This window comes from Staurois parvus, unplaced genomic scaffold (genome assembly GCF_062004578.1).
Source record: "Staurois parvus isolate SC_StPar_1 unplaced genomic scaffold, SC_StPar_1.0 ptg001418l, whole genome shotgun sequence".
NCBI lineage: Eukaryota > Metazoa > Chordata > Amphibia > Anura > Ranidae > Staurois > Staurois parvus.
This window is the reverse complement of record NW_028319214.1, coordinates 993321-1016129: the sequence shown is the minus strand read 5'-3', so window position 1 is coordinate 1016129 and position 22809 is coordinate 993321. Positions and strand designations below refer to the sequence as shown.

At 40.6% G+C, this 22809-nt stretch overlaps 1 protein-coding gene across 12 annotated transcripts in view; it reads left to right on the top strand.

Annotated features, from left to right (window-relative positions):
• PITPNM2 (phosphatidylinositol transfer protein membrane associated 2) overlaps nucleotides 1-22809 on the top strand; it is a 450474-nt gene that overhangs the window by 348631 nt on the left and 79034 nt on the right. For all 12 annotated transcript variants that reach the window (XM_089661994.1, XM_089661992.1, XM_089661991.1 and 9 more), the window contains 2 exons: nucleotides 12662-12851; nucleotides 20437-20556. In XM_089661994.1, the coding sequence (XP_089518120.1) occupies nucleotides 12662-12851; nucleotides 20437-20556 (310 nt within the window). The remainder of the gene's footprint in view (nucleotides 1-12661; nucleotides 12852-20436; nucleotides 20557-22809) is intronic.

Below are 22809 nucleotides of genomic sequence, written 5' to 3'. Positions count from 1 at the left end.
TGGAAGGTTCTTGGTATATTCTTTGTCCATCATCAAGGTTTCACCAGTATGCCACTATCCCATTACTTTTCACAAATCACAGCTAGCTGAGGGGTCTTCCTTTATGGGACTGGTATGGTCACTGGGCATACTAGCTGTAAATATGATGTCACTAAAATAGAACGTTTTTCGTTTATCACTACAGTGTTTCCTATGTTGAAACTGTCACACCCAAACTGTTAACTGTTAACTTGATTTTGCTTACAATTCTGTTTTAAGTTTGATTCACCAAACAGTACATTTTGCCCTATATCATCTTGTTACTGTATCATCTTAAAGCAAGTTTATTCCACCAAAAATAAATTTTGTGGTCATGCAGGATCTTTATTGTAAATGAAGTATAGCATGTCTCTTCCCCAATAAAACTTTTTTATATATATAAAAAAACTTTAAAGCATCCTTGTGCTCATGCGCAAATGTGAACGCACATGTAGGTCCTGTACACTTATGTAAACTGCGACTGCACCAGAAATGTGAGTTATCGCCTTGAACATCAGAGTGAGAGCAGTAATTCTAATGCCAGAGCTCACATTCAACTCTAAACTGGTGACCTGTAAAGGCTTTTAAAGCATCGGCTATGGAGATTTTTTTTAGGTACCTTTTGATTTTGGTTTTTGGGGTTTTTTTAAGCTCATTATGAATACCTGTGCTCAGTGGGGAAACTAAAATACACCTTTTGTTTTTAGGTAGCTGCTGTTATATGTTGTGTTTTGTATTAAACATCAGATAGTGAAAATAAAACAATAATTAAAGTGATCTTAAAGCTCTGGGTTTTTTCTTTTTTTTTTTTTAAATAATAAACATGTCATTTATAGTTTTGCACAGAGCAGCCCCGATCCTCTTCTTTTCAGGTCCCCCGTCAGTGCTCCTGGCTTCTCCTCCTTGGCCAGTGCCCCCAAAAGTAAGCCGCTTGCTATGGTGGTACTGGTGCGTGCCCCGAGCCCTACTCCATGCATCCATAGGACAATAGAAGCCAAAGGCTACCACTGTTTGGTCTCAGCCAATGAGGAGAGAGACACACAGGACAGCCAAGGCTCCCTTGCATATTGCTAGAACGAGAGGCTGGCTCAGCTGAGTAATGGGGGGGGGGGGGGTTGGGGCTGTGGTGGGAACAGCACACAGAAGGTTTTTTACCTTCAGTCTTTACAACCACTTTAACAGTGCTGCCTATATATCACATATAATATAAGTGCAAAAATGTAAAATGTATACAGCTTTGCTCCATAAACTGCATCTTAAAACAGTTGTTCTCTACATAGATAATGCAAAGGAGAAGAGCCCTGCATAGCGAAACTATGTTAAATAAATAAATAAAAAAACAAGTATTGAACTTACATTAAAAAGAAATTGTTGCCATAGAGCTGAAAGAAGATTCATGGAGGAACTGACAGCCATTTATTCCTGGCCTTATACACACAAGTCTTTTTGACTTACTTGCTAAACACGAGTCAACTTCTTCCGTTACTTGGCACAACATTATCTTTTATATTTTAACAAAAATTGGGTATTATACTTTGTGTACACTAAAATTCATTTTAGTGTATTTTTTCCTGAAAATTTACATATAAATGGCTGTGCAAATATCATGCAACAGAAAAAAATGCAGCAACCACTATTTTATTCTTCAGGGTCTCTGCTTTCTCAAAATATATAATGATATTTTCAAAAAATAGTGCAGCGCTGAAAATATATAAATACCAAACTGGTGCTAAAAATATAAATGTAAATTGTGCCCCAATATATAAATGGTAATACAATAAACATGCATCATGTGCTCAAACTATGTGCCCTCATAAATAAGTGAAATGAAAATGCTCCAATATACACCTCTAATTAGATGATAGAGCAACTAAACACAGACCCCTCAACTCTGGGGATAATACAACTGTGATTGAATCATATGTGCTTCAAAATCCTGAAATCGTGCAACGTGCCAAATGGTGACGATATCCGTGAGTAGTGTCAGCACACTTTATCCACACTGGCCAAAATGCCTCCTCACCTCCTTTAATCGACCCAAAGGGTCACTTCGCTTTCAGGATCACACCTGGATCCTACTCCAACCCTGGCTGGCAGTATTTCACCTGTAGTTCCTCTGAATAATACTCCAGACCTCTCAGGATGGATCAATCTGCTAAATATAATTCTCACCCACGCTCATGGTGAGTGAGAAAGAAATCCTCCATAGTGTAGTAATGTTGATAAAAAGTCTCCTTTATTGTATATAAAAAATGCCCACTCACATTTCTTCCCACTGCAGATCCTCCTGTTTCTTCATGTAACGGTATACTGCATGGGTTAGGGTGTAGGGTGTTCAAAGATGGCATCTGTCATGGACGCAAGATCGCCGCCACCAACATGCGACAATCTCACAACCGCGACCACCAATACGTCACGATCGCAGCGTCAGACCCCAGACCTTCTCACCAAACTCGTGACCGAAGGACTGGCCGATCTAAAACCGCGATGTGACGTGCGTAACAATGCCGCACCCAGCTGCACCCTACACAGCGATTTTCCAGCTATTGGATTTCAATCTGTGTCTGCAGCCTGGATGCACTTTTTACTGGGTCAGGTTAATTATGTCACTAACCCTTACACTGCAACCACCCCTTTTTGTACAGAGAAAGGGGAAACTCTCCTTATCAAATATACACTGTAATGGTTGAAAAGTCATCTGTCCAATACGGTCACCGCAGGCCAATTGGGCAGAGGATTAAACAAACATAGTAGCGTCTCTTCAAAAGGCAGGAATTCGTGAATTGCAAGTAAGCGCTTAGAAACAGTTTAACACTTTCAGAAAGAAAGATTTATTACTAAAAGAGTCAAACAGGTGCAATAAAATATTTACAAAGAAGATGTGACTAAGATATATATATATATATATATATATATATAAAAAACAGCACAGCAAAGAGATAACAGGGAGAAGTTAAAAGGTTAAGTTACTTGCCATTTAAGCCTTTGAGGTAAGCAGATACAAGTTGCAGAGCGTAAGGGTCTTTGATCTCCCGCTGTTACAATGGAAAGATAGGAGATGTCTTCAACTTACCGTATTATTCGCTCCATAAGACGCACCTGACCATAAGACACACCCTAGGTTTTAGAGGCAGAAAACAGGAAAAAAAAAATCTGAACTAATGGACTGCAGACACAGTACAGGAGATGACCAGAGACTGCAGACATAGTAGAGGAGATGACCAGAGACTGCGGACACAGTACAGGGGATGACCAGAGACTGCGGACATAGTACAGGAGATGACCAGAGACTGCGGACATAGTACAGGAGATGACCAGAGACTGCGGACAGTACAGATGACTGCTGACCTTTGGGGAGGTGGGGAGCGGGTACCTGAATTTGACAGGTACCCGCTCTTACTTCCGCAGAGTTTTTTTTTTTATCTTACCTGTTCCTCTATCCAGCCGCGCGCTGTCTTCCCGGCTTCTGTAGTGTGGCCGCTCGTCGGACAGCCGGATGCCCAGTGCGCATGCGCGAGAAGCGCTGCGCTTTGTGATTGGTCCGGCGGCTTCTGGGATCTGTCATGTGTCCCAGGTACTGCCTTACCATTCACAAAGAGCACTGCTTCTTGCGCATGCGCACTTGGGACCCGGCTGTCACGCACACTACAGAAGCCGGGAAGACAGCGCGCCGCTGGATAGAGGGACAGGTAAGGTCCCACTGCAGAGCTGAGCGGCCGGCCCGGTATTCTGACACGGCGGCGGTGGAAATACCGGACCGGCCGCTCTATATTCGCTCCATAAGACGCACTGACATTTTCCCCCCTTTTTTGGGGGAAAAAAAGTGCGTCTTATGGAGGGAAAAATACGGTAACATTTTAGGCTTGCTAGCCTGTGTTTTAAAGTCCCCCAGCAGGGGGGGTGGCTCTGAGTAACTGGCCAATACCCTGTTGAGGGAGGGATTGTCGGGTGTACTCTGCATTAAAACCAACAGCTTCATAATCCATGATATGAAACATAGGGGACAACTGACTTGAGGAATGTTCAGTTAATTCTGTCACCTAGCCACTAGGTTTTATGAAGTTACAATCTCTTTCAAGTCCGGGGAAAAGCTACATTATCTCGGTTAGGAAATTACACACGCTTTGGGACAGCCAGGCTCTGTGTCTCTGGGGGGCCTTTGTAGCTGAGGACCCCCTGCTGCTCTACCTGCCAGCATCTTTTAACACACTCACACATCTGTCACTGTGCCTCTCAGGAAGGGAGGGGGAAGGAGAATAAAGGATTGAGGGAGAAATGTATGCTCTTATCAAAATGGATGTGCCTGACAAAATCGTGGCACTGTGTCCATCTCTGAGTGCAAGATTTCTACAGCGTCCAATGCAGGATGTGCGTCACCGCACACCAGAAGCTGCGTCACGACGTACCTACGCGTTACATCACTTAAACTCGTGACTTTCCCAAGGAAGTCACAAGTTTAAGTGACGTAACGCGTAGCTACGTCGTGACGCAGCTTCCGGTGCTTGGTGACGCACATCCGGCGTTGGACGCCATCTTTGAAACCCTAACCCATGCAGTATACCCTTACATGAAAAAAGAGGATGAAGGATTTCTTTCTCACTCACCATGAGCGTGGGTGAGAATTATATTTAGCAGATTGATCCATCCTGAGAGGTCTGGAGTATTATTCAGAGGAACTACAGGTGAAATACTGCCAGCCAGGGTTGGAGTAGGATCCAGGTGTGATCCTGAAAGCGAAGTGGCCCTTTGGGTCGATTAAAGGAGATGAGGAGGCACTTTGGCCAGTGTGGATAAAGTGTGCTGACATTACTCACGGATATCGTCACCATTTGGCACGTTGCATGATTTCAGGATTTTGAAGCACATATGATTTGAATGTTTATGGACTTTTGTTTGAAATATCATATTTATATTTGCAGTGTTTTCACGTTTGCACCAATCACAGTTGTATTATCCCCAGAGTTGAGGGGTCTGTGTTTAGTTGCTCTATCATCTAATTAGAGGTGTATATTGGAGCATTTTCATTTCACTTATTTATGAGGGCACATAGTTTGAGCACATGATGCATGTTTATTGTATTACCATTTTTATATTGGGGCACAATTTATATTTATATTTTTAGCACCAGTTTGGTATTTATATATTTTCAGCGTTGCACTAATTTTTTTTTAATATCATCACTGTTAAGGTATCAGTTTTGAGTGTTAGCAGCGGATATCTATAGGAATAATTATCACTTCCTTGAGTGCACAGGAGGACTTCCTTCATACAAAATATATAATGCTTGGGGGTTCTAGGCAATTTTGCTAGACAAAAATGTTGATTTTAACATATATGTGAGAAAATGTCAAAATTGGCCTGGGTAATAAGTGGTTAAACTTCTTTTGAATGTACACTTACTGTAGCTGTGCATGTGCTGCTCAGTTTACATTCTTGGCATGCCTTAGTGCCAGGTTGAATTAACTGTTCTGCTCATGCTTCGAAATCACATAATTCCAATCTGGCAAATTAAGTTGCTGAACCTGTAAAAAAGACCAGTTTGAAGATATCGGCGCCACTGAGGGGGCTTGAGGACATTGGATTGCTGAAAGAGAGGTACGTATTGGTGGCTTTGGTTACACTTTAATGAAAAAACACAAACCGTTTCATTTATATTTTTAACATTGTTAATGATATTTTTGTATATGTTTTACTCATCCATGTGTCCTATTCTTCACATCTCTCCAGCAACTTGCTGCCCAGTAAATTGTAGGGTGGTCTTGTTTTAATTGTTTCACATAAGCCCTGACAAATATAATGGCAAAGTAAAAGGAGATAAGTCTTTAATAGCTGAATATGTCATGACAAAGATTTTTTTTTAAATTAAACCTGTAATGCCAATTTAAATATGTAGTTAGAAAAACAAAATTATAAAAGAAATAATTAAGACTGCCATACAAAAATGAGAATAAAATACATCTCTTCCTTATGAGGTCTGCAAAAGGCCACCTCCATATGATATAGGTTGTCACATTCCTTGCAGGAATAGACAGTAATGTCAGGAATTTAAATGCGGCTGACGATAGTTTGTGACGCATTGGTACAGATCTGGCTGTATGCAGCAAGTATGCCCGGTGTAGATGTAAACGGAGAATAAATCTGAGTCTAATGTAAACTTTCATTCACAATAATAGCAAAGCAGGAAAGTTAAATTTTTGGTTTACTTTACCAAAACTCAATGATGTCTGTTGGGTCTCAGTAATACAAAATGTTTGCATTATTTAAAAAAAAAAAAACAGTAGGCTGTTCCTTTTCTCAATTTTTGTTTTATATTTGTAGTCACCTGCCTTTGCAAATCACGCAGCATTACTTGTGTCACTGCTGTTGGGATAAGATGATCTCAAATTAGAGAGAGTGTTGTTTTCATACAGATAGATCTGACCATTGAGAGAGAGGAACTGTAAGGTGCAGCCATTGTGCCCAAATATGAAACAGAACCAGCATAGACATTGGGCAAATACTCTCATTGGCCACTTAATTAGGTACACCTGTTCAATTGTTTGGTAACACAAATTGCTAATCAGTCAATCATATGGCAGCAACTCAAAGCATTTATGTACACATGATGAAGAGGACTTGCTGAAGTTCAAACTGAACATCAGAATGAGGAAGAAAGGGATTTAAGTGAATTTGAACAGGCGATGGTTGTTTGTGCCAGATGAGCTGGTCTGAGTATTTCAAAAACTGCTGATCTACTGGGATTTTCATGCACAACCATCTCTAGGGTTTATAGACAATGGTCCGAAAAAGAGAAAATATCCTGTGAGTGGCAGTTGTGTGGACAAAAATGCCTTATGATGTCATAGGTCAGAGGAGAATAGGCAGACTGGTTACAGATGATAGAAAGGCAACAGTAACTCATGTCAATATGAACCAAAATCTCTGAGGAATGTTTCCTACACCTTGTTGAATCTATGCCACAAAGAATTAATGCAGTTCTGAAGGCAAAACGGAGGTCCAACCTGGTACTAGCAAGTTGTACCTAATAAAGTAGCTGGTGGATATTTAGCTTTCCTCAGAACACACATTACATATCAATACAACTTTTTCATAGTCATACATACCTGTACATATACAGTGGGCAAATGTAGCTTTCCCTAGAGCACACATCACTTATCCATACGAATGATCCAGAGAAACGTGGTTCTTAGAACTCCTACCCCCACCCTGATTACACTGTTCAACAAATTTTTATTTTTTGCCAGTTTTGGAAACAAAAGGATCCATTTCTTAATGAATTTCACATTCTGAGTTCAAATATAACAATGAAATTTGTCAATTGGCTCTAGTTTTTCTGTAAACGGAAAGTTTTCTACTATAGGCGTAATGACTACATAATGCACAATAATTATATAGATAGATGTCTTTCCACAAATATAAAGCAAGTGATATTGACTACATAACAAAGCCTAAATGGCATAATATATTGCATAGGATTACCAAGAAAAATTATAGCCATAAGCTAAGTTGAATCATTTTAATACTTAGGATTCTCACTAGTTTTGTCTTCAGTTTGTGTCGGTTTTGCTTCTCTTGGCTTTTCTCTTGTATTCGAGGAAAGGGCTATCTCTTACAACTGCACGTGACTACACGCTTCAGGTTCTTCCTCACTTGACTCAACCACGAAGGATTCTGGTGCTTTAGGAATTGGTAGCCCCTCTCCATGAGGAACTGGACGTATTGCCGATGGAATATTTGGATAGTGCACAGATAACTTTTTCTTCTTATTTAGCCCTTTTACAATTGGAGGCACCATACAAAAGTAACAATTACTAACATGATCTGTTGGCTCTCTCCAAATCATTGGCACAGCGAAAGGCATAGATGCCATTTTTCCATTCAACCATTGCTCCAGTGCCGTCCCACAAGAATTGCAGCATATATGTGGTGCCCAGCTCTTGTTCTGGTCTCCTATCTTGCAGCCAAAATACAAGTTGTAGGCTTTCTTAATCATTCCTGTTATCCTCCTTTTTTGTGAGATAAAAGTTATTTCACCGCAGATATAGCAGAAATTATCTGCTTTATTCACACAAGTTCGAGGCATTACTGAGTAGCCTATATAAGCATAAAACGAAATGTAAAGACGCTGTCGAACTACAATCAGCTACAGATACTGCAGCTTTTATGCAGTGAAGTGATGCAATTAAAGGCTAATATTGCATCATCTCAGTATACATGCAATTTTCTATTGGTCACCAGTATCAATTGCGCAATATGCAGCTGAAGTTGCATCATAATTTTGAATGGCTTACGTCATTAGATGGGTGAATATATCATGGAAACTAGAGCCAATCAACATTTTTTAGGGTCATTTTCGTTTTCAGCACCCTAAAATTATGTAAGATTAGCTAATTTTATGCCCAAAACTTTTCACCTATTGAACAGTGTTATTTGTATTGAGTCTCTCTCTGGTATTCTATATCGAAATCCAGATAAAAAAAAGATGGTTGTTTCCCTTTAGGGATCTATAAAACGTGGTTGAAAATATTGGTCTTATCTACTTACTCAAGTGAACTTAAGTGAAATCTCCTCAGCAAGCGTTATTGGGACTCAAACTCGAGGAAATGCCTAAGCTTACTAGGAAAGTGATCACCTTTATTTTCGTAGGGGACAGAATATTTATTTCCAGATCTTACAGGTCTCCTACTATCCCTGTTGAGTTATTAAAATCCAAGCTATCGTAGATAATGGTCAATGAACGGCTCTCAGCCTTGCTTAATGATAGGGTGACGTTCTTTGATAAAACCTTGGATCAAATACCTATTAACCCTTCTTTGAGAATGGAACAAAATTTATCTCAATGACTGGAGAGGGTGCACCCTCCTTTATTTTCTTCCCCTTACTCCGCTTTCTTTCTTCTCCTCTTCTGCTTTTTGCAAACTTGATATTTTTATTTATAACCTAACAGGTCATGTTGAGGTAGGCCAAAAGGAGCCAGCCCTCTGCTGAGCCAGTGTCAACCACAGTAGTGCCTTCCTATTAGAAAAGGGTTCTACATGTCACACCTCCATCAGCAATTAAAAAAAAAAAAATATATATATATATATATATATATAAAATAATACTTATTTTAGGCTAGTGGGTGAAGTCAAGAGACCTAAGAGCTTGTTCACACTTGACTAAATTTCGAACTCTTACCAAATGCTCCTATAGAGTTAGTATAGTCGTTAAACAGGTGTTAATGAGCTTTAGTATTAGATTGGCTTTTTATAAGCGTTCAAACACTCCCCAAGCACACTATGTGCAGTTTTGAAGCATTTTATATGTGTTTTACATGTGTTAAAACCACACCACAAACACCTATAGTAAACTGTAATGTTATTAAGGAGCTGAAACCGCATTGCAAATGCCCTGCAAACACCTTACAGTGTCTTTGAAGAGCATCACTATAGACTTGAATGGGAGGCGTTGAAAGGCTTCAAACACCTGACTTGAGATGAGGCTTCAGTTTTGAAGGGACACGATGCTAATGCTTCATGTTTTGATAATGTGTGAAAAACGCCTCTCAAACCCCTGCTTTCAATGCCAGTGTGAACTAGGCCTAAAGGAATGATTTGTCTCAGCTCTATAAAGTTTGACTCTATCTGTGCTGTAAATCAATGGTTCTGGATGTACAGTTGACCAAGCTGCAAAAAAAGGAATGATTTGCATCGCTATACCCACCATCCTAAAATTGGGAATAATATCTTATTTTTGGTGTTGGACATGTCGTTAGATACTTTCTGCTCTTTGAAGTCTGTGCTGTCCTTTGCGTTGGCATTTATATAAACCTTTTAGGATAAGAAATATTGCTATATGAGTGACAGCAATTTTATATAAAATAAAAATCGGTTTTTCAGGTTTTTAGAAATAATAATTTTGCAGTTCCCAACCTCTGGCCATACACATACACTTCAGGAAGCACCTATTACCTGTGATAGCCATCACTAGCAATAATCTTTTAAACACAGCTGAATGTTGGTTGCTACTGTCACAGGTTCTGTACTCTGGCCATAGGCTGCTAAACTCCAAGCTCCCCTGACATGTAAAGCTTATTATAATGTGCTATACTGTGAAAACACATTACAGTACGTGTTATACAATAATGTGCAATCACACTGTGACACACCGTAAACAACTATACGTGCCAAGAATCCTGTGAATCTTGAAACCAGAAATCTAATATACAGTACAATGTGCTTATGATATATAAATATTTTTTTTTTTATTTGGTTTTGAATGAAAATAGTAACTAAAGTATTATAAAAAGTTAGTATAGATGCAACATAATAAGGTACATAGATGTAGCAAACACAAATGCTCCTGTGCTTGGGGATGGACTCAGTGTAGGCTAGGACCACATCATGAATGTCCTGCAATATGCATACCTTGCTGCCCTCAAAACTCTGGAGAAATCCAAATATACTGAATGGAGTAAGAACAAACAGAGGGCGCACCGACCTACCATAAAACATGTTTAATAAGAGCTAAAAGTAGGTATTGTACTCACAAACGACAGTAAAGTCAAAGGCACATCATAAAAGAACAGCTTGGTCAAATCCATGCTAGGTGACTGTCCGCAATAGGGAGTGTAGATATCCAATAGGCTAACGCGTTTCGAGGACTTGCCTCTGAGGAAGCTGCAAGTCCTTGAAACGCATTAGACTATTGGATTTGACCAAGCTGTTCTTTTATGATGTGCCTTTGACTTTAGTGTCGTTCGTGAGTACAATACCTACTTTTCTCTCTTATTAAACATTTTTTATGGTAATGCACTAGGCCGGTGCGCCCTCTGTTCTTTCTCCATTTTTATAATAAGGTACATGTAGGAGGATTGAAACAGGCTAAATAAGAAAGATTCTGTATAGTCAGCACAACATGTGGAGACATTTAGTGAGTTGCTCATGCTTTTGCAACTGTTTAGAACAGGAGCGCTCAACCCATGGCCCATGGAGCAGTCTGATATGGCCCTTGACTCCAAACCAGGAAAGCGCATGCCTTGGGTTGGCAAAGTATGGATCATGATCTGGGCTTGCCAAACTCCGCTATCCCAGAGCATCAGAGTGCATCGAGTTGGCGCTGCAGAGGTAGCAGGAGCTGCATAAGCCGATGCTTCCTCCGTAGCACTGGCTCCTGTCCCAGCCAAAGTGATGCAAAGTGTACTTCACCTGGGTCCTTTCTAGCAGCCTGGAGATAGAGAGCGATGCCAGCAGAAGCTGGAAGAGGAAAAGATCAGTGTATTAAACAACACATGCACTGCGATTTTGCAGTGGGCATATGAGCACTTACCTGCTACTTTCCTGCAAGTTAGCTGCACTGAGCCATAAACTTCTATTATTTCCTGTGGATTTGGTGTGCTTTCTGACATGCTTTTGCCACCACCACCCCCAATCACTGTTGTAGCATCAGGGGTCGCAATGATAACCCCACCCTATGCTCAAGGGTGTCCATGTGGCCTCCTGGACCCTGTCATGTTCTGTTTTACACTTGGACAGGAGGGGTGATGAGGGACGTATATACAGACACCACCGAAAGATCGTTTCTCCTCTTCTCCTTCCCACCAGTATTCAGCAGCTGCAGGAGGAAAATGTTCATTATGCTATTCAAAATGAAAAATATGAAATTCAGAGCCATTTCATTTCATTGGGACCCATGACCAGTTACCAAATCGCTTAAGTGGCACTCGCTCTTCAAAAGGTTGAGCGCCCCTGGTTTATAGCAATTAAGGAGAGTAGAAGGAAGTAAATAGAAGAAGGTAGAAAAGAAAAGGGTGGGCTGGACTAATTGATCTACAGCACTCAGGAATGGGAGGAGATCAATTCTGGTTGCAAAGTAAAAGCAGATTGCCCATAAATAGATGAGTGATGAGTTTAGGCCTGCTGGAATTGTGGTTTCCAACATCTCAAGACTTTGTGGTGTAGGACAGATCATACAGGTTAATGTCTTGATAATCGGAGATCCATTTGTACAAGTCTTACTTTCCAGAGATCGTGAAAAGGCAAATTCCAAGATTCAGGGCTAGATTGATTGATTGAAAAAATAAAGCAAAAGGACTTTGTGTTCTGCCTTAAAACAGATTCTCAATTTCCAAATTCAAGAAAGATGTCACAAAACTAAAATTGTTTAATATCTAGCTGTTTTAGTGTTTTGCCGATAGAGTAGCTGTGTTGCATAATTTTAGCTAATTAAGTATAAATAATATCTGGTAACCAGTCAGGTTAGTTTTAATGTGCGTGTTAAACATGATGTTTCAATCAGAGTGCCCATGGTAATTATTAGGCTTTTTCTGTATAAACTGAAAGAAGGGGGATAGGCATAACCTATAGGACTTGTTTACTTCCTTTCATGTTTTAAACTATAGTAGATATTATTCCTGGAGTCTCTCCGTTAATTATAAGCCGATTCTTTACATTTCTTGTGTTTTGTGCTTCAGAAAATGACAAAGTAAATTGTTGGAATTTTAACTCAAAAACTATATAGGTAAGTGTATGACACAGTTTTCTAATATCATATTGTTAATAAAAGAAAATTCTCTCCTGGCAAGCACAGCTTTTGTACCTATACATGAAAGCAATAACTGATGACCGTTAACTGATACTAGTTATTATAATATTTGTGTTTTCAGCTTAAGCCCATACAGTTATGATGAAGGTTGTTTATCTAATAGTCAGGACCACATCCCTCTAGCTGCTCTCCCTCTGCTGGCTACATCATCGCCTCAGTACGTGGAAGCTGTCGCAACAGTCATTCATCGTGCCAACCAGGTGTATGCTGACTTCACTAAGTCACAAGAAGGCATGTCCTTCACTGGGCAGGTGAGTTAAAGGAAACAAGCATTGCCATGTTCTTGTGTATTTAAATGACACTTTGTCTCAGTGGTTATTATTTGAAAAGTAAGGGGAAGGTTGTCAACAGATGAGGGGAGAGGAATTTTTTCAATGAAGATATCTTTCACAGTGGCAGTTGTAAAAAATGGGAAATTTCCTCTCACTACCTGTTGTATCATTCACACAAGTAAGGGGAAATCTGCCCTTGGTAAATGATAATCAGCCTGCTACAATAATAGGACCTCAAACTGACTTCTTTTGCAGGATTAGACCTTCATGTATTTATATTATTCAAACACCCTTAAATCATATAAATATACAGTTGAAAGAAAAAGTATATGAACCCCTTGGGATTACGTGGAGTTTTGCATGAATTGGGCATAAAATGTGCTCTGAATGTCATCTAAGTCACAACAATAGAAGAACACAGTCTGCTGAACATAATACTACACAAACATTAGATGTTGCCATGGTTTAATTGCACATAACATAAGGCTAGGTTCACATCTCCGCATTCCTGCGGGCTGCATCTTGCACAGGCACAAGAGCCCATTCATTTACCCTGGGACATGCAGGGAAGAAGTCCCTGCACTTCTTCGGAAAAAGCAGCCCGCACGGGAACCTCGGTTCCCAGTATGGTTGCGATTTCCAGTGCAAGTGACATGCCATTAGAATTAATGGCACCCGCCCGCGGGTCTGCATTCCTCTGTGCGGGTGGTGCGGCTGCACGGATTTTCATGGGGATCCGCAGTGGCACCACCCTCACAGATGTGAACCAGGGGTAAGTAGTGTGACGATTGCGGCGTCAAACCCCAGCCCTTCTCACCAAAGTCGCGACCGAAGGACTAGCCAATCTAAAACCATGCTGTCACGTGCGTAACAATGCCACGCCCAGCTGAACCCTGCACAAAGATTTTCCAGCTAATGGACCACAATCGATGTACCTGCAGCCTGAAAGCGATTGTTACTGGGTCGGGTTAATTACGCAATTTACCCTTCACACTGCCACCACCTCCTTTTTTTTTGTACAGAGAAAAAGGAAACTCGGCAATATTAGCAATAACACTATGATGGTTAAATAATCATCTGTATACCACTGTCACCGCAGGCAGAGATATATAGAGGTTTTAAAAACACACAGTAGCGCTCTTCAGAGACAGGTATTCTTAGTTTGCATAAAAGAGCTTTAGAAACAGTTCAACGCTTTTCAGATAATAGGATTTATTACTAAAAAGGTCAAAAGGCTGCAATAACAATATTTACAGAAAAAGATGTAGCCAATATATATATACAGTTGCAAGAAAAAGTATGTGAACCCCTTGGGATTATGTGGAGTTTTGCATGAATTGGGCATAAAATGTGCTCTGAACGTCATCTAAGTCACAACAATAGAAGAACACAGTCTGCTGAACATAATACTACTCAAACATTAGATGTTGCCATGGTTTAATTGCACATAACATGTAAACATTCACAGTGCAGGGAGGAAAAAGTATGTGAGGCCCTAGCTTAATGACTTCTCCCAGAGCTAATTGGAGCCAGGAGTGAGCCAACCTTGACTCCAATCAGTGTGATGATATTGGATGTGTTGCTGACAGCTGTCCTGCCCTTAAAAAACACACACCTGTTTTGGGTTTACTGGTTTCAAGAAGCACTGTCTGATGTGAACCATGCCTCGCAGAAAAGAGCTCTCAGGAGACCTACCATCAAGAATTGTTGACTTGCATGAAGCTGGAAAGGGTTACAAAAGTATCTCCAAAAGCCTTGATGTTCATGTGTCCACGGTAAGACAGACTGTCTACAAATGGAGAAAGTTTAGCACTGTTGCTACTCTCCCTAGGCGTTGTCGTCCTGTAAAAATGACTGCAAGAGCACAGCGCAGAATGCTGCATGAGGTAAAGAAGAATCCCAGAGTGTCAGCTAAAGACCTACAGAAATCTCTGGCACATGCTAACATTTTTGTTGACACAGCTACAATAAGGAAAACATTAAAGAAGAATAGAGTACATGGGAGGACACCACGGAGGAAGCCATATCTGTCCAAAAAGAATATTGCAGCACGTTTGAAGTTTGCAAAAGAGCACCTGGATGTTCCACAGCACTACTGGCAAAATATACTGTGGACAGATGAAACCAAGATTGAGTTGTTTGGGAAGAACACACAACACTATGTGTGGAGAAAAAAAGGCACAGCACACCAACATCAAAACCTCATCCCCACTGTAAAACATGGCGGAGGGAGCATCATGGTTTGGGGCTGCTTTGCTGCCTCAGGGCCTGGACGGATTGTTGTCATTGATGGGAAAATGAATTCCAGAGTTTATCAAGACATTTTGCAGGAAAACGTACGACCATCTGTCCGCCAACTGAAGCTCCGCAGAGGATGGGTGATGCAACAGGACAATGACCCAAAGCATACAAGTAATTCAACAAAACAATGGCTGCAACAGCACAGAATACGCCTTCTGGAGTGGCCCAGTCAGAGTCCTGACCTCAACCTGATTGAAATGCTGTGGCATGACCTTAAGAGAGCGATTCACACCAGACATCCCAAGAATATTGCTACACTGAAACAGTTTTGTGAAGAGGAGTGGTCCAAAATTACTCCAGATCGTTGTGCAGGTCTGATCTGCAACTACAGGAAACGTTTGGTTGAGGTTATTGCTGCCAAAGGAGGGTCAACCAGTTATTAAGTCCAAAGGTTCACATGCTTTTTCCTCCCTGCACTGTGAATGTTTACATGTTATGTGCAATTAAACCATGGCAACATCTAATGTTGTGTAGTATTATGTTCAGCAGACTGTGTTCTTCTATTGTTGTGACTTAGATGACGTTCAGAGCACATTTTATGCCCAATTCATGCAAAACTCCATGTAATCCCAAGGGGTTCACATACTTTTTCTTGCAACTGTATATAAATATATATATATGTATGTATATATATATATAAAATAATAAATATGTGTTTGTGTGTGTTTCTGTTGCAAAAGAGAATTTAAAGTGGAGTCCCACTGACTGTAAAAAAAATAAAGGTCAGCAGCTACAAAAACTGTAGCTGCTAACTTTTAAAAAACAGACATTCACCTGTCCCACGATCCTGCGTTGACCCCGCCACAGCCCATTTCACCGTCCGTCCTGTATTCCAGGAGGCCGGCATCTTCAGTGTGGGCACCAGGCTGTGACAGCTTGCGGCTTCACAGCCGGGTGCCCACTGCGCATTCGTGAGTAGTGCTGCACTTCCTGAATGGCCCCATTGTCTTCTGGGACCTGTTACGTGTCCCACAAGACTTCGGGTAGGGAGGGTAGGAGGACAACTTCCGTTTCCGATCACCTAGGCGATCGCAGCAGAAGTGGGTGCGGGTACTTGTCAAATTCGGGTACCCGTCCCCCTCCCCAAAGGTGCCAGTACTTAATTCCTTAATGGGGAGCAGCGGACCTATCTTTAAAGCGGAACTTCCCCTTTTGGGTGGAACTCCGCTTTAAATAATGAAGTGGTTTATGGGTCACATATTCCATTGAACGCCAGTTTCTGCACCCACTTTTGCCTTATTTATCATCATTATGTAGTGCAACTTTGAGTTGATAGGTTCGCACAATAAATACCTGACCCTTCTGCACTATCCAAAATGGAAGTAAAAATGTTTTGGCTAGAGTATGCCTCTAGTTTAACAAAATTTATTTACTTTGATCCATCTTTAATTTTTAAGTGTATTACATTGATACATTTTTCTGCTCCAAAAATTGTATGTCTTTTGAACACATTAAAATATGTTCTGGTAAGAGACTTTTTTTAAAATGGCATGCATGTACAGGTTTTCACATTTAAGACGGATGCAAACCTAAAGAAAGTTAATATTCGCAAATCTTCATATATCTCGAAAGTGTCGTGGTGTCTCAGATTAAAATGTGCTCAGATTTTAAAATGGTGTAAATGAAAGAGGAGCATATGTGGTAAGAATTGAAAAAGGGACAATAAACATTCCATATATATATATATATATATATATATATATATATATATATATATCTGCTTATATGTGGTAGCTGATATTGGAAAGTGTAATCATCACCAAAGCCAAGCACCTTAAAGTTACTTTCAGTCACTTCCACTTTTAAGCAATGGAAGTAATTTGTCATAAAGAAATTACCATGGAATTCTCTGTGGGATTTAAATCATTAGGTAATAAATCAAGAAGCACTGTTTCAAGCACTTAGTAATTACAGACTTGAGAGCATTACCACAAATGCATTTACACTGTAGTTGAGCCCTGTCCTAGTAAAATTACCAGACAGATGTTGTACTAAGTAACTGCTATGGAAAGTATTGTGTGTTATCCTGCAATTTTTCCATTTGGCTATGTAAGATTATTACCTCTTGTTTGGAAGAAAAATAAAACCAGAATTGCAATATGTTTTGATAAAGAGGAGGCATTTCTGACTAAATTGAATTAGGATTCTATCTTTGTGGTGATAACAGCCAAGGTAGCATGGTATAGAGCAAGACTTGTTCTATGAGGTCCACAAGTTCCTTTTTCACCCCTATAATTTATTCAGTAACATATAATAATGCATTTTATCTCTTCATGTAGGCAGACCTAAACTGGTCCAGTGATAAACCCCAAACAAAGGTTTGCTTTAATACTAGGCTTTAACTTGAGATCCCCATTACATATTGTGATAATCAGCCTGCTAAATTAATAGGGCCTCAAACACCCTCGAATTATATAAATATAGAATCGAAATATACAGTACCTCACATTTTTCTAAATATTTTATTATATCTTTTCATTTGACAACACTGAAGAAATGATACTTTGCTACAATGTAAAGTAGTGAGTGTACAACTTGTATAACAGTGTAAATTTGCTGTCCCCTTAAAATAACTCAACATTCAGCCTTTTAATGTCTAAACCGCTGGCAACAAAAGTAAGTACACCCCTAAGTGAAAATGTCCAAATTGGGCCCAAATTGTCAATATTTTGTGTGGCCACCATTATTTTCCAGCACTGCCTTAACCCTCTTGGGCATTGAGCTCACCAGAGCTTCACAGGTTGCCACTGGAATCCTCTTTCATGACATCACGGAGCTGGTGGATGTTAGAGACCGTGCATTGCTCCTCCTTCCATTTGAGGATGGCCCACAGATGCTCAATAGGGTTTAGGTCTGGCCAGTCCATCACTTTTACCCTCAGCTTCTTTAGCAAGGCAGTGGTCATCTTGGAGGTGTGTTTGGGGTCGTTATCATGTTGGAATACTGCCCTGCGGCCCAGTCTCCAAAGGGAGGGATCATGCTCTGCTCCAGTATGTCACAGTACATGTTGGCATTCATGGTTCCCTCAATGAACTGTAGCTCCCCAGTGGCAGCAGCACTCATGCAGCCCCAGACCATGGCACTCCCACCACCATGCTTGGCTGTAGGCAAGACACACTTGTCTTTGTACTCCTCACCTGGTTGCCGCCACACACGCTTGACACCATCTGAACCAAATAAGTTTATCTTGGTCTCATCAGACCACAGCACATGGTTCCAGTAATCCATGTCCTTAGTCTGCTTGTCTTCAGAAAACTGCTTGCGGGCTTTCTTGTCTATCATCTTTAGAAGAGGCTTCCTTCTGGGACGAAAGCCATGCAGACCAATTTGATGCAGTGTGTGACGTATGGTCTGAGCACTGACAGGCTGACCCCCCACCCCTTCAACCTCTGCAGCAATGCTGGCAGCACTCATACGTCTACTTCCCAAAGACAACCTCTGGATATGATGCTGAGCACTTGCACTCAACTTCTTTGATCGATCATGGCAAGGCCTGTTCTGAGTGGAACCTGTCCTGTTAAACCGCTGTATGGTCTCAGCCACCATGCTGCAGCTCAGTTTTAGGGTCTTGGCTATCTTCTTATAGCCTAGGTCATCTTTACGTAGAGCAACAATTCTTTTTTTTTTTTCAGATCCTCAGAGACTTCTTTTCAATGTGGTGCCATGTTGAACTTCCAGTGACCAGTATGAGAGAGTGAGAGCGATAACACCAAATTTAACACACTGATCCCCATTCACACCTGAGACCTTGTAACCCTAACGAGTCACATGACACCGGGGAGGGCAAATGGCTAATTGGGCCCAATTTGGACATTTTCACTTAGAGGTGTACTCACTTTTGTGTCTCTGGGCAGCTGCCTCAAAATGTAAAAAATATTGATCTGTTGATGTGTATAGCATCCAGGCAATTAGTGATGTCAATACAATTTTCCCAGCAGCCCTTTTGTCTAAAGTAAACCTGTCAAGAGATACACGAGGGTCACCATTGTTGAGCTGGATCAAGCATGCAGATTACGAGTGTAAGTGAAATCAAAAGTCCTTATCTGCATGCTTGTTCCAAGTCAATGACTCAAACATTAAAGCTAAAGGATCAGCATTACATTGTGACAATGAGCGTTTTCTCTCAGTAGGTAATTATGGAGGTGTGAATAGATGGCCATGCACCTCGCAACCCATGTAAACTGCTCATATTGTTTGTAATAGACAGTGGTTTAAAAGAGGGGACTACCAGGCACAGCAGCTGACTGCACTCACTAGCAGCATAGAATGCATGGTAAGTAGGGTTGCTCTACACCAGCCTTTTTCAACCAGGGTACCTTCAGGCTACTTCAGGGGTGCCTTAGCAATATGCCTAAAAATTGCCCAGAAATTGTTTACAAGCCAGCAGTTGGATCAAGCCTGCCTTTAGTACACAAAGCGACAGGTTTTCATTATGCACTCTTATGACCTTCTAGCTGCCAGCATCCTAACATCCAAAGCTGTCAAAGAGGATGTTGGATGCATGCAGTGTATCCTTTTTTGCTCCGCCCCTGTCCGTCAGCACTGGAGTCACATAAACTGAGTGAGGGAGAGAAATTGAAGGAGAAACATTTGAATTCTAATCAGTACTAGTGTACAAAAGTATTTTTGCTTTGAAATAAAAAAATCACCTCTAACGTTGAGTGTACTACATGTGTGGATGTTGCTGCATTAAGTAAAACTAGTAGAATAGTTTTTTACATTTTAGAATGGGGTGCCTTGAGATTGTCCATAATTTTAAATGATGCCTTGACTGAAGAAAAAGTTTGAGAAAAACTGCTTTACACAGGCATTGAAGATAAGTGGTGGGGAATCTTGGGCCAGAGACAAAATGTCAATTGGTTAGAAACCACAAAATTCAATCAGGTCCACCAGTTAATGTAAAACAAGACATGCTTTGTTTTACACTTTGGACCAATTTATCTGGTCATCTGCTCCTTTCATCATTACATGGGACATTTTTCAAATGGTGGATTTTCTTTTTCACCTGAACTTCAGCTTTGCCAATAACCAGAATGCAAAGCTGTGGTCAGTGTGACAGTCCGCATAAAGAAATTGGTGGAGAAATTGGGGCTCAAAGTATAGCAGACATGATATAGTGGAGGAAATAGAATGATGGGGTGTTAGGAAAGATGATCAGACACGTTTTCTGAGTACTGAGCCTCTAGGTTTTCATATTGTTTCTCTTTTACTCTCCTACCTGGACTTGTAACACTGAAATTTTGATCTTCTATCTTCTTTACAGGTGTGTTTAGTTGGTGACTGTGTTGGAGGGATTTTGGGATTTGATGCCTTATGTTACAGCAATCAGACTGTGTCTGAAAGTCAGAACAGCAGTCGCAGAGGAAGCATCCTGAGTGTTCAGGTATCACATGCTGTTCTATTGTTAATTTACAAAAGGTAGATTAAACATTTGTGTGCTAGACAACTGTAACTTTTACCTGTTCCCTAAAGAAAGCAAACTCCTGATGTTTCTGAATCTATGTTGACACTTTCTTTTGATATATTTGAATTCAATAGATCACATTGTGTCTCTGGCACTGTATCTTGCTGTGGTTTGAATATTCATATATAACCAGCCCTAGATGGATCGAAATTCAACTGCTTCAGCAGGAGCAAGATGGATTTCAATCCATTTATGGGCAGGATGGTTGTACTGAAGTCGATCCATCGTTTGGGCTTCAGTACAATCAGCCTGTCAGGTTTTTTTTTCTTTCATACGATCAGTGCCACTTGCTTTAGCCAGCAGCAGTGATGATTGTGTTGTGACGGTGGGGAAATCTCCCGCTGTCAGAATACATTAGCGTAGCAGGAGGGATTTTCTGTCCTTCAGCTCCTGGTTGAGGGAAAGAAAATTGCATATTGTATGGCCAGCCTAAGCCTGCATGCTCATGTGTCTGTAGTGGTAAGCTATGTTGTAACAGTCTTTTTCAACCAGGGTGCCTTCAGGGGTGCCTTGGCCAAATGCCTAACAAAATTGCCCAAAAAATGTATACAAGGTAGCAAGTGGATCAAGCCTGTCTTTTAGTTACAAAAAGCAAGCACAGGAGTGACGTCATCCTGCACTGGCCAATCAAGATGGTTGAAGACCAGCACCCAGAAGAAACAGGGAAAAAGATGCCAAGGCAGGTTTTCATTGTGCACCATTACAACCTGCCAGCTGCCAGCACTCTAACAGCCAATGATGTCATACGTTGATAAGGAGGACATAAGACACCTGCACAGCATCCTTGTTTGCCCTTCTTGGTCCCTCACTGTCAGCATGACTGTCATGGTAGCTGAGTGAGAGAGAAGAGAAACACTGGAATACTAGTCAGTAACAGTGTGTAAATGTGTATTTGCTTTGAAAGACTAAGGCAGCTCATAGATGAATCAGTTTTTTCCACCACAGTCCATCCATGGATCGAAATTTGGCCGGTCCCTACTGAACATGCCAAATTTCGATCCATGTATGGCCAGCCTAAATCACTTCGAATGCTGGCTGTCCTGTGGATGTTGCTGCATTGTGTAAAACTATTAAATTAGTTTTTTTCATGGGGTGCCTCGAGATTTTGAATAATTTTAAAAGGGTGACTTGACAGAAAAAAAGGTTGCGAAATACTGTTGTAACATAGATTAATGTAAATGGCGCTGTGTTCTCTATACCACATATGCTGATTATATAAAATGAGCCATATCAGATTATTCTGTTTTACTGTCTATACAGTACATATTACAGTACAATGCCTGTGAAAATAACAGCTATGTTGTGATTGTTTAGACCTCATACATAATTGTGTTCATAGAGTCTAACAATCTCTTTAAGTCTAAGGCCAGCAGACGTGTGGATGCATGACAGATGCGCTAAGGATGCATTCCCATTACAGTAGCATGTTCACAATTGCGCTTAAAAAAAAAAAAAAAAAAAAAAAAAAATCACCCAATGCTCAAAAGCATACTTGTGCGTCTTTGCCACATTTGTCATGTGTAGGGCAGCCTATTTAAATTAATGGTCTGCCCTGTGCACGGAGTGCAAAAAAATGTGCATTTACAGGATGGGCTAGATAGTGTGAATGGGGGCGTAAGGAACAGGTTTTTGCACTTATGCAAGAAAAAAAAAAAAATATTGTGTTTACATATTATAACAAATGAAGACTTAAGGGCTTGACTTTGTCAAGTATTATCCTTGTTGCAAACAGATTACATTAGATGAAGCTGATTGAATTACTCCATAAGAGCACTGTGGAAATAAACATCAAGACATTCTCTGAAAGCTCATTTGGGATCAATTCAGATTAGGAAGCTCATACAATTTTCAGTATGGAGTCACTATACATATTCTATCAAAAATAAACTTTTAGACACAGATGGCCAGATCATACATGCATAGATGTGGGGACCTCCCTAAAAGGGTTTAGCAGTGGCATCTTATTGCTACTTGTATATCTAGGTACTTATAGGCAAGAGCCAAATTCATATGACAAGCAGAGTTTATCTATATGAAAATCTCAGACATTTTGTTTCAGTGCTGGCTTGGTTGCCTCAGCTAAAACATTGTGGGAAGCATACAAAGCTGTTATATGTGGTCACCTTGCACAGCTCTGCTCAAGAATGAAAAACGAATGCGAAGCAATTTAGG